At 47.8% G+C, this 12,237-nt stretch overlaps 1 protein-coding gene and 1 pseudogene across 3 annotated transcripts in view; one reads left to right on the top strand and one right to left on the bottom strand.

The window, feature by feature from the left end:
• Positions 1 to 1,637: 1,637 nt before the first annotated feature.
• LOC142854042 (preferentially expressed antigen in melanoma-like protein 1) lies at positions 1,638 to 2,496 on the top strand (annotated as a pseudogene).
• A 6,714-nt stretch (positions 2,497 to 9,210) lies between these two features.
• Positions 9,211 to 12,237, bottom strand: part of Elapor1 (endosome-lysosome associated apoptosis and autophagy regulator 1) — a 74,907-nt gene continuing 71,880 nt past the window's right edge. For all 3 annotated transcript variants that reach the window (XM_075981597.1, XM_075981598.1, XM_075981599.1), the window contains one exon: positions 9,211 to 11,792. In XM_075981597.1, coding sequence (XP_075837712.1) covers positions 11,724 to 11,792 — 69 coding nt within the window. In that variant the 3' untranslated portion in view covers positions 9,211 to 11,723. The remainder of the gene's footprint in view (positions 11,793 to 12,237) is intronic.

Genomic DNA, 12,237 nt, shown 5'->3' with positions numbered 1-12,237 from the left:
ACTGAAACTGACTGGGTACTATTCCATGTTTACTGAATTCGAGCTTTGTCAAGCTGCTCCACAAACACATTCATATTATTCTTGTTCCGTTGAGAACGGATCTCTATGCAGACCAGGCTGACTCGCTTCTATGTGGGGAGTGTTGGAATCACCACCCATGGTTACCCTACATACTCACCGCTACTATTTGGTTTTGTTTGTTGTTTGAGACAGGGTTTCTCTGTGTAGCTTTGCAGCCTGTCCTGGAACTGGCTCTGAAGACCAGGGCTGGTCTTGAACTCACAGAGATTGCCTGCCTCTGCCTCCCGAGTACTGGGATTAAGGGTGTGCACTACCAGCATGCACCACCACCGCCCAGCTCACAGTTACTCTTAGTGAGAAGACCTCATTTGAAACTACCTCCCTTGGTTAGGTGAGGTGGTGCATGTCCATGATTCCATCCCTTGGGAAGTAGAGAAGCAGAATCATGAGTTCAGGGCCAGCATGTGTCAAAAATCAAAACCCAGACAGGCTTGGTAACATGTGTCATCAGAGGCAGACGCCAGCAGATCTACACAACCCGGTCTACATACTGAGTTTCAGGCCAGCCAAAACCATATAATAAGAACCTGTCTTATTAACTTAACTGGGCAGTGGTGGCTTTAATCCCAGCAATTGGGAGGTAGAGGCAGGAAGATCTCTGTGAGTTCAAGGCCAGCCCGGTCTACAGTTCAGGACAGTCAGGGCTGTTTCAAAAACAAACCCTGTCTCAGGGGGGGGAAAAAAACCTCTCTAAAAAACAGACACACAACCAAACCTACTACTTTTGTATAGTATCAAACATTGACATAGTTAATATCTACTAAAAAGATCAAAACCAACCCCCCCCGAAAAACCCTACTCTAACCTTCTTTGTTCCATCCTATTTCTAAAAAGCAGATTTCTCTGAATATCTAGCAACCAGAATGATAGAAAATGGAAATCAAGTGAAAAAATTATAATGGGGATAAATGTTAAGTACAGCTACAATCTTAGCAGAAAACATGTGAAGGCCCTCCTTGAAATGTTGAGGTCACTGAAAGCCTGTGAGGGCAAGATCTGTATAAAGTATTAAAGCAGTGACAGGGGTTTCTGTGGGGTAGGGGCGGAGGGAGTGCCTCTGCTCCAATACTTCATGGAAGCTGCCGATGTAATTCCAGTTATTACTTTGAAATTCTGGCGAGAGAGAGAGAGAGAGAGAGAGAGAGAGAGAGAGAGAGAGAGAGAGAGAGAACCTCTAGGGGGCTGGAGAGATAGCTCAGAGGTTAAGAACACTGGATGCTCTTCCAGAGGCCCAGGCCCTGAATTCATTTCCCAGCAACCACATGGTGGCTCACAACCATCTATAATGAGATCTGGTGCCCTATTCTGGTGTGCAGGCATACATGCAGATAGAACACTCATATAATAAATCTTTTAAAGAATTCCTCTAGGCATTTTTTGACATTAGTTTTATCATTAAATTATAACTTCTCTCTTTGGGATGGGGAGATAGCCCAGTGGTTAAGAGTGCTGGTTTCAGTCCAGAAGCTCATAGTCATACCTAGCTGACTGGGATAGAAAGCTCTCTGTCACATCTGATGCTTCTCCGGGATCTTTCTCCCTGAAGAGCCACCAAGATGAGCAGTAAGACCCTACTCACACTTCAGGTCCTGGCTGGGCAGAGCCTGCTGAGAGATGAGTCCTTGGTCAACACTGTTATATAAAGAGCCTACCCTTAGTACTCATAACCACAACTGTCTAAGCAAGCCTGTGATGGTAATCACGCTGAGGTCCTGAGGGCTATAGTGTCTTCCTGACCCTTCCCCCCATGCCCTCTCAGAGCTTTGAGGAGGAGAACAATCTACTTGGAGATCCAAGTACAAGTTGTCCTAGAAGAGATTGATAAACTGCTTATCCAGAAGGCTCACTCCAGGGAGTACAAGCTGAAAGTGCTGGATTTATGGCCTGCGGGTCAGAAGAACTATTTGGATGTGTGTCCATGGATGACTGGTTACCACAGACCTCAAGCGAGACTCGAGCAGTGGCAGAAGCGAAGCAGCCCTTAAAGGTGGCAGTGGGCTTGGTTGTCCGGGATGGACCCCTTAACTAGAGGTCCTCCTACCTCATGCAGTGGGGGGATGGCACCAGATTTAGTCACCATCCCATTATAACAAGAGGGTCTCAGAAAAGGTGAGCCTGGAGTATACAGAAACACTGGGCCTTCATTTCTCCTGCAATTCAGCTTTCTTGCTTGACTTGGCTCCTTACCTGGGCCACGTGAGGAACCTGTACAAGCTGTCCCTCGCCAGCATCCATGAAGATAACTTTATCTCCCCAGAGGCGAGGAGGCGTCTCATTACTGGGTTCACCCCGCAGCTCCTCAAGCTGGAGTGCCTCCAGAAGCTGCAACTGGGATTAAGGGTGTGCACCACCACCGCCCAGCTCACAGTTACTCTTAGTGACAAGACTTCATTTGAAACTACCTCCCTTGGTTAGGTGAGGTGGTGCATGTCCATGATTCCATCCCTTGGGAAGTAGAGAAGCAGAATCATGAGTTCAGGGCCAGCGTGTGTCAAAAATCAAAACCCAGTCAGGCTTGGTAGCATGTGTCATCAGAGGCAGACGCCAGCAGCTCTACACAACCCTTTAATCCCAGCACTCAGAAGGCAAGGGCAGGCAGATCTCTGAGAGTTAGAGGCCAAGGCCAGCCTGGTCTACAAGAGCTAGTTCCAGAAAAGGCTCCACAGAGAAACTCTGTCTCGAAAAACAAAACAAAACAAAACAAATATGCTAATCAATCATTTCTATAATTCCTGGAACCTATGGAGATTTCAGAAGACACCCAGGAGGGGAAAAATGTTAAAGTAACAAAAATAGAGCCTGAGATGACTGTATGGAATTAGGCCAGTGACTGGTGCTCCCCACATTTCCCAAGACATTTGGGTTTTTATTTTTTAAGGTGTGTGTGTGTGTGTGTGTGTGTGTGTGCGCGCGCGTGCGCGCTCCTCTGTGGCCAGGACTGGGTACTGGATTCCCCTGGAGCTGGAGTTATATATGTTCTTGAGACACTTGATGGGGTGCTGGGACGCAAAGCATGACTCTTTGGTAGAGCAGTGAGTGAATGAGGCTCTCAGCCACAGCCACTGAGACCATCTTTCCAGCCCACATGCTAGTTTGTTTGTTTGGTTTTTGAGACAAGGTCTCTTTCCGGGGTCCTGGCTGTCCTGGTACTCTCTATGTGGACCAGCATGGCTTCAAACTCACGAAGATTCGTCTGCTTCTGCTTTCTGAGAGCTGGGATTAAAGGCAATGCACATGCTCACTTGGCTCCATGCTAGTTTTTATTGTGCTGTTCCCAGAGTCATCCCAGTGCTGAGTTTTCCATCCCCATCTCTCAGGAGACCTGTAACAAAGGGGGAGGCTGCTCCCCCTGGGTGGCTCAAAAGGAACTTTGAGATTCCCTGGATCAAGGAAAGCTCCCAGACCTGGGGGTGGGGGAGCTGAGCCAGCCTATCCCTCACACAGAATTGGGGTGACAAGCCAATACTCCTGCCACACTACACCATGTAAGAAGGTGCACTTTATGTGGGGTTGTGAGCTTTTTAATTAAAAATAAATTACTTGAACAGGGTCTCATTCTATAGCCCACACTGGTCTGGAACATGCTGTCTTTCAATTCATAGCAAATCTCTACTTGAAAAGTTTCTGCATTCCCATAAGCCTCTCTGCTGAGGCGATAATCTGAATCAGACCAAATCAAGCCGAATTAGAAAAAAAACCCATGTTTAATGGATACCAATGCTCCTGGGTGGCTTTCCAGCCCCCAGAAGAGATAGGGAAGGAAGATCAGAAAACCATGTGTTTGTTCTGGGGGGGGGAGGTGCAGTTTAAATGCTCTGTGGGAGTGGTCTTGAGCATCTCTGGGGAGAGGTCATCGTTTGGCGAGCTTTCTTGGGGGTGGAGTCTGAACTGAGGAAACTCCCAGGGGAGGGGGCATGGGGTGGGCCTTCTTTCTACCCGAACACTACCCACTGATCACTGACTGAATGCTAAGATTACAGTCACAAGCCACCACACTCCATTAGCTGGTTTTCTTTGCTGTTGTTTTAGTTTGGGTTTTATTTTATTTTTATTTTTGTCTGAGACAGGGTTTCTCTGTAGCTTTGGAGCCTATCTTGTAGACCAAGCTGGCCTCGAACTCTCAGAGATCTGCCTGCCTCTGCCTCCCGAGTGCTGGGATTAAAGGTGTGCGCCACCACTGCCTGACTACTTTGGGTTTTTAATTGAGGTATTGAGACAGTTTCACTCTGTAACAGAGGTTGACCTCCAACTCACATCAATCCTCTTACCTCAGCCACCCAAGTGCTGGGACAACCACAACCAGCTTTTGTTCAATGTGTGGGGTGGAGTATCATTATACAGCCAAGGGTGACTACACCTAGTTTTATGGTACTGGGAATCGAATCTCAGGCTTCCAGTATGCTGGCAAGCACTTTTATCAACTGAGCTGCGTTCCCAGCCTTTAAATGTCTTCTTAAAGGTTTAGATAAAGCTGTTAGCTGGATGGTGGCCTGCACCTTTGATACTAGCACTCAGGAGGCAGATATGTGAGTTCAAGGCCAGCCCAGTCTTACAGAGTGAGTTCTGGGACAGTCAGGGCTACACAGAGAAAAACAAATAAAAAGAAAAAAATTTTAGACAAAGTAGTAAGTTATCTTCTTCTCTGGACACTCTTCTTTGTCAGTGACTGGGGAATCCTTAAAATTATCTGTGTAATTCTGCCCCACCCTGTCTGATTTCAAACTTGGTTCTGCGTGTAGTTTTTGTCTTGGGGCTTACGGATTATGTTAAATTTAAGAAAACAAACAGCAGCACTACGGTGTGCTTGTGATATAACTTTCGCCTTTACTGCGTTGTTGTGACAGAACTTTCTCCTTTACACGCCTGTCCTTTCCGGGAAGACAGAACCTTTCAAAATCGGTGACCTTGAAGGCTCTGTGATAGGTCTGTCAGGAGTAAAGGAAGAAGAGAGGAGCTTAGACCAGGAGGGAGGAAATGCCACCAAGGAGTACCGCAGAAGGAGGGACTGCTCCCGGGAGAGCCGAGGAGGGTGCTGGGAACGTGCGGGCCAAGGTCACAGTTACTTGAATTTCTTTCTCCATCCTAACAAGAACAGTGCGTGCCTGCCTCTAGGCTTTTCTGAGAACAGACAACATCAACAAAGCATTTAAGCTGGGCTTAACAGATAACATTTCCTTTCCATCTCTACTGCTTAGAGTTTTCATTTTATCCCACAGGGAGGAGTGATATTTGAAGTATTTAACTGCCAGGACCACCAGCTACAGCGTGCTGCTGCAGCCGGACAGAATGAAGATATTCTAAAGGGACACTGGGACACTGTAGCCCTCAGTCTCACCGTGAAACAAAGGACCCGAAAGCAGGAATTTGCCCAGGAACCCCACGCTGAGAAAGAAAGGGGAAGTCTGAAAAGAGGTCTCCCAGACGTCTAAGAACTAAGACAGTGCACCCGGCTGAGCCCACATGGTGGGCAAGAGCACACCTTTCCTGGGGCCGCTTAGCTGTGTGCACCTTCAGCCCTCTATTTAAACTTAGATTTCACTTCAGGACCCTGAAGACAGACTTGGAGAGCTCCCTGGATCCCTTTGTCCCTCTTTCCAATGTGGTCATATTGAGTAAATCTTTGTCTGCTTCCCACTTTTTTGTTTTGTTTTGTCCTGGAACTCCTATGTATACCAGGCTAGCTTCGAACTCACAGAGATCGCCTGCCTCTGCCTCCAGAATGCTGGGATTAAAGGTGTGCACCACCACACCTGGCTCTGCTTCTCATTTTGGTTTGTTTGAGACAAGGTTTCCCTATGTAGCCCTGCTCACTTTGTAGACCAGGCTGGTGATCTAACCCTTACTCAGAGGCCTGCCTGCTTCTACCTCTGCTGCTTTTCACCTTTAATCTGGCTCTTTAAACTGTTCTACCGAGGATGGTCAGACCTCAGCACCTGAGTTGGGATGCAAGTTGGGATCCAAGTTCGATAATAGTATCACCCAGGCAAAACAGAAGTGGGTCATACACAACCAGCTTGTCCTGCCTGCCAAGGAGGCCACAGAGATTTGTGTTCATTTTAAGGGCTCAGGAGTCAGAAAAAGGATGCGAAAGCTAACACAGTGGTTGGGTGCCCATAATTCCAGCACTCGGCGAGCAAGGGTAGAAGAATCTCAAGTGTGAGGCTAGCTTGGGTCGCACAGCGAGTTCAAGACTAACCTGGAGCTGTATACTGAGCCCTTGCTTCAGAAAAACAAAACAAAAACAAGCAAATGGGAAAGACAGCCTACTAGGGAATGGCCTGCCACTAAGCTTGATGATCTGAGTTCAAGCCCCCAGGGACCCACAGAGTGGAAAAAGAGAACCAACCCCTGCAAACGTCCTCTAACATCCACAGGTATAGCCTGGCGGATTGAGAACCCACGCCCCGCTGGTACTGGGGCAGGGTCTTTTCTCTGCCAGATAAAGGATTAGAAAGCAGGAAAAATCTCAAGCACAGCAGGCAGAGAAACCTCAGACAGCAAACAGAATCACCTGGTAAAGACAGCTGGGCAGTACTGGCGCACACCTTTAATCCCAGCACTCGGGAGGCAGAAGCAGGTGGATCTTTGTGAGTTCGAGGCCAGCCTGGTCTACAAGAGCTAGTTCCAGGACAGAAAAAAAGACTTTTACTACCTACAAAGGCACACAGAAGACCCTGGGCAAAGCAGGAAGAAGCCAAAACTTTGTCCTTGAGGGAGTGGAGTGAGGGGAGTGGCGCTGGCGTTGTTGGAACGAAGACAGCGACTCTCACCCACAAGTCCAGAAACGTGTCCTGGTCTGGCCTTGAATTTGTTGCCTGGGTGTACAGGCTGGAGGCCCTCCTGGCAGGATAAAAGACCCTTCAGGCCTTTGATTTTAAGCTACCAAGCTTTGGGGTCTCAGGTCAGGAAGGCCAAGAAGAAGCCAGCCATCTTGGAAGTTCAGCATCTTTATTATCTAGTCATGGTCCCTCTCAGCGAATGGTGAGCAGATAGATCAGGAGTTAAGGTCATTCTTGGCCCAGTTCAGGCCCAGCCTGGAACATATGAGATCCTATCTCACAACACAGCACCAGCAAGGCGTCCTCCTTTGCAACACTACAAGAGGATCTTTTGTACTTTTCTTTTTTTGGTTTTTCGAGACAGGGTCTCTATGTATAGCCCTGGCTGTCCTGGAACTAGCTGTGTAGACCAGGCTGGTCTTGAACTCACAGAGATCAGCCTGAAATGGATTAATAAAAATATGCTGCAGGTCCAGAGTGGGGCAGGCAGCGGGCCATGTGGTGGCTGGCAGTTGGCAGTGGGTTCCAAGAGCAGCCAGTCCCAGGCAAGGATGGCACAGGCCACTACAAGATCTGCCTGCCTCAGAGGATGGGGGGTGGGGGGGGGTGACTTGTCTCTTAAAGAGACAGAACAGCTCATTACACCTCCTGCCTCTGACTCCTGAATGCTGGGATTAAAGGCATGCACAACCAATGCCCGGAAAGTATTTCTTCCTTTAAACACGAGTTCTAATTATCTATATAACAGAGTGTGAAGTATGAATTTAGTGTTGGAAGTATGTTTAAAATAATCATAACCTTGAAATTGCTGAGAATTTCTGGAAATACTATTTAGTGTTCCTGCATCTCAAAGAGTAACCTGCAAGAAATTTGAAAACTTGCTTCTATTTACTGTATAATGCTAAAGTGTATCATTGGTGCTAAATAAGTTTACTTTGTATTTTGTAACAAAAAACCAAAATGAAACAAAATAGACGATGGGGCTGGAGAGATGGCTTTGCAGCTAAGAGCACTGGCTGCTCTTCCAGAGGGCCTGGGTTCAATTCCCAGCAGGCATGTATTGGCTAGCAACCGTCGGAAACTCCAGTTCCAGGGGACCTGACACCTCTTCCTGCCCACCGCAGGTTTCAGGCATACATGTGATGCACAAACATGCATGCAGACTAAACATGCACTCACATACAAAGTAAATGAATAGAGATTTCAACGCACACACAGCAACAACATGACAGACCTAGCCGGGCGGTGGTGGCGCACACCTTTAATCCCAGCACTTGGGAGGCAGAGGCAGGACTGGTCTACAAGAGCTAGTTCCAGGACAGGCACCAAAAACTACAGAGAAACCCTGTCTTGAAAATAAAAACAAACGAAAAAACAAAACCAAAAACATGACAGACCTATACATACGCATAAAACCAAAACACAGTCAGGCATGTGTGATTGCCATGAGTTTGAGGCCAGCCTGGGCTACATAATCAGTTCTAGCCAGCCTGGGCTACATACAGTGTCTCAAAAACAAACCAAGCCTAACAAAGCCAAAACAAAAAGAAGGGATAGAGGAAGAGGATATAAAAGACTCTAATGACAGGCCTTGGTGGCACTCACCTTTTGTCCCAACACTGGGAGGCTGAGGCGGGTGGATCTTGAGGCCGGCCTGGTCTATAGTGAGTTCTAGGATAGCCAGGACTACGTAGATAGACCCTCTTTTGAAAAGCCAGGAAAAAAAAGAAGGCTCTAATGACAGAGGAGTGGAAGGAGCTGGAGGAGGAAAAACTTGTTGGATGCCAAAGAGTCCCCCTCCCGCCCCAGCCAGAGACCAATGTAGAACATTCATGCCGTATAAAATTCAGGTTCAAATGCCTGTGGCAGTCTAAACTTGTGAGGGGTACAGTTCTGGGGTCTCAGCGTACACAACTAGAGGGAAAGAAAGAACAGAATCAGAAAAACCCAGCCGCCCTGGGAAATGATAGGTCTGTAATATCTCTAGAACTTTCTCCACTTCTAGTTTGTGATAATCCTCTTCCTACCAGAAGAAGCTAAGTTCTTCTGTGTTTGTGGAAGCCTTGTGTGGCTGGCTGATGTCACGCGAGAGAAACCTGACTTGGGGAAGGGACCTAACACGCTGTCTTTTACGTGTGAAGTCGCTTGTCCCTCACCCAATCTTGGTACAGAAAATGAGGCGTTCAGCATTAATTCCTCAGTAGGTGGCAAGAACGATCCAGCCTTCATCCTGCATATTGGTCTGAAGTCTGTGCTCCTTTCTCTGTTCACTTTTTCTGACTTCACGTCAAAGACACCTTTTCTTGCTCACCTGTCCAGCCACCCACACCCATAATTAAAGAGAGACAGCTCAAAAGATATGTTTTTATTTTTTTTAAAAAAAGGCATGCAACATCCATCCCTAACAAACTATAAATGCTTGGGAGACAGAATAAAAAGGAAATCCGACCTGTCCTGACGAGACACCAATAGAATTTCGCAAAACTGAAAAATCTTTTACAAAGCTTCTGTTGTATAAATATAGTCAATCTTAGCTTTGCTATAGTCAGACAAAAAAAGGTCTTGATGACATAAGAAATCCCCTGGTCCTTTGATATACTGTAATCTTTGTTTGTATTCCCAGCCAGATACAAGGATAACGATAGGATGAAATTGTGTATTTTAGGACTCTAGACATCCATATGGAATTTAAACACTGTTTCCTGAGCTAATGCTCTGCCCCTAAAGCTTGTGCAAACAACCACAGCCCTGGCTCAAGGGCTAATGTGTTCTAAACTGTATGTTCATTATCACTGATGTGGCTCACTAGTAGAACACTTTGCCTGACACGTGAGAAGCCCTGGGTTTCATCTGCAGCACAGAAAACTAAAATTGATATACCCAAAGTCACTGAACTGGGGGCCTTGAAAGGGTGACTTGCACAGTATGTATATTATGTTAATAGAGATGCTGAAATTGTCTGAAGTTGCTGAGCTGCTAGATAAACCAGGTGACCCCTTCCCTCGGTGCTCATCCAATCAGTGCGGTCCGAGGATGCTTGGGTGGGGGCCCCACTCAACTCCAGACACCCACAGAGATGAACCTTTCCCTACATCTTGAAGAGCAGTCTAAGTATCTCCTGTGATCTCCATCACAGGAAGCAGCCATTCCACAAGGAGCAGAAGCCCAAGGGGCTGCAGGGGACTGCCTGTGAGCTCATGGCCTGTGGGTACATATCCACGCAGGACTATCCCAGCATGGTCAATGTCCTGAGATCACACAATGAGGGACAGCTTGGGGGGGAGGGGGTCAAAGGAAAGTTTCTACTTGCACCTGGTCACCGTGGATGCCTTTGATGGTCAGAAGCCACGGCATAGCTTCACCCTTCGAAACTGTTGCCAGGGCAGCCATGGATAACCACATGAGCAAGCCACTTTGTGGCCGACAGACCACTTGGAAACGCCGCTCTGTTCTGTGCCAACTGCCTGTCACTGGGGAAAGGGCACAGGTGTAGACCATGAGGCAACTGGGGCTCAACCAAGAGACGGTCATTCTGGCATGGGATGAAAGAGGTAGAACTCTCAGGAGTAGGAGGAAAAAGTTAGCTGGAAATTCTTCTAGATACTTCATCAGTTATAGCGGGAGTAAAAGGGAGGAGAGGGGGAGAGGAAACCACCCTACCTGTGTGAGTCGGTAAGTAGTCTACTCACCTTTCAAAGGTGTGTCACCAGAAATGGAAGCCAGGAGTCTTAGATTTTTAGCACACAAATGAAATGAGAACAGGACAGAGGCTTGGGGGTGACAAGTGTCCTGGTCAGGTGCAGACCTTGTAACACATCCCTGCTCTTCCTTCCTGAAGACTGGACGGCATCTGCCTTACATGCAGCTCCTTTCCGGTCAATCTAGAGGTTAGCAGCTCTGTAACCTAGCAGACATCATGGCCAAAGCTGGTCCATGCCATTGTGTGCCGGAGTCCCTAGTGCTACTCCATTAAAACCCTGTTCTCCCGTGTTCTTTCCAAATAAGATGTTCCTTCCCGTGATGCCCTAGGCCTTGAGGACTGAGGCGCCCACAGATGGGCGTTTCCCAGTGGAGCCAACAGAAGATAAAGTTGGACTTACCTGGTTCTTTCTCGTGCCCTAAGGACGTGGAAAGAACATTCTAAAACATCAGTTGTGGGAACAGGTCTACAAGGGCTTTGGGCAAGTTCTTGATAAATAATCTCCTCTGTCATTAGTGAAAATATTTATCGTTTAAGAGAAGGAAATGAGGTTTCAGGTTATAAAACAGAACAAGCAAAACCCCTTCTTTCTTGCCTTTCTTTGTATTTTTTCCAGTCTCTCGTGACACAGGCTTCACCTTGCCCTCAGACTGTCCATGGCTCCCTGTTCAAGCTCATTACTCAGAAGGAATGAACTCAGGCTACTGTGAAGACCCCAGCCTCCCCTCACCCACAGCCTCTCTACTAAAGAGACCGCGAGTCCAAGGCCTTTATCTGACCGAGAGAACTTTCAGCTGTTCCTGCCCTCAAACAGGAGGCCACAGGTCAGTTCTATCCTTCAAAGAGAACTCTTTTCACTCGAGAGCTGTAAGAATTATGGGCGGATGAGCGTAACTCCAGTGGGTGGGCTGTTTCAGGAGACAAGATGCGAGCAAGGAAACCATACACAAAGTGTGGGTATATTTGGTCAGTTTGAGGCAAGCAGAGAGAAAGGTTTGGGTACTCTATAAAAAACAAGGGTCTGAAATCCAAACTTCTGATAAGGCCACAGTGAGGAGAAGATTCCCAGCAGTGGGGAGTCCAGGATGCTGGCACCTAAGTTGCCACAGGCCTGCAGGGTGATGCGCCCAGGTGAGAGGCAGGCGAGGCAGGGCCTGCGCCTCTCACAGGTCCATGTCTGGGCCTCCTGAAGATGTCTTCAGCGGCACCGAGTCAAATCCATCAGGAGTCCTCTGAAAGAGAGATGGGTGACAGGAGCTGGCTGCTGCACAGGGGCAAATTAGGGGACAAAGAAGAGAAACGGAAAACAGGTGACAGAAGGAACCCTCCGGACTTCCCGCTCTTTGGGGCTTTGTGGGAACATAGGAACAGGCACGAATAGTCCTCTGCTCCTTCTGCTGCCTACAGGCTCAAGAGAAGAAGAAAATGCTGGCTCCTGGTTTGCATCTTTGCTTAGTTCTAGAGATCCCAGACGGACCCAAGGGGTCTGTCTCCAGAATGCCTATCCTCGCACTGGTTGGAAGGGAAAATCATCAAGAGCAAAGTGGGCCGCGGGAGTCACCCTGACAAGTTGGCACAAAGGATTAGACGCAGACATTGGACACCTACTGCTACCCCTTCCCGCCCCCTCCCGTCCTCTTATTCCGCCTGCCCCACTCACACCTGTTTGAAAGACTC

The sequence above is a fragment of the Microtus pennsylvanicus genome, chromosome 7 (genome assembly GCF_037038515.1).
Source record: "Microtus pennsylvanicus isolate mMicPen1 chromosome 7, mMicPen1.hap1, whole genome shotgun sequence".
In the NCBI taxonomy this organism is placed as follows: Eukaryota; Metazoa; Chordata; class Mammalia; order Rodentia; family Cricetidae; genus Microtus; species Microtus pennsylvanicus.
Note: the sequence above shows the minus strand (reverse complement) of the source record. Positions and strands in the feature narration are given on the sequence as shown.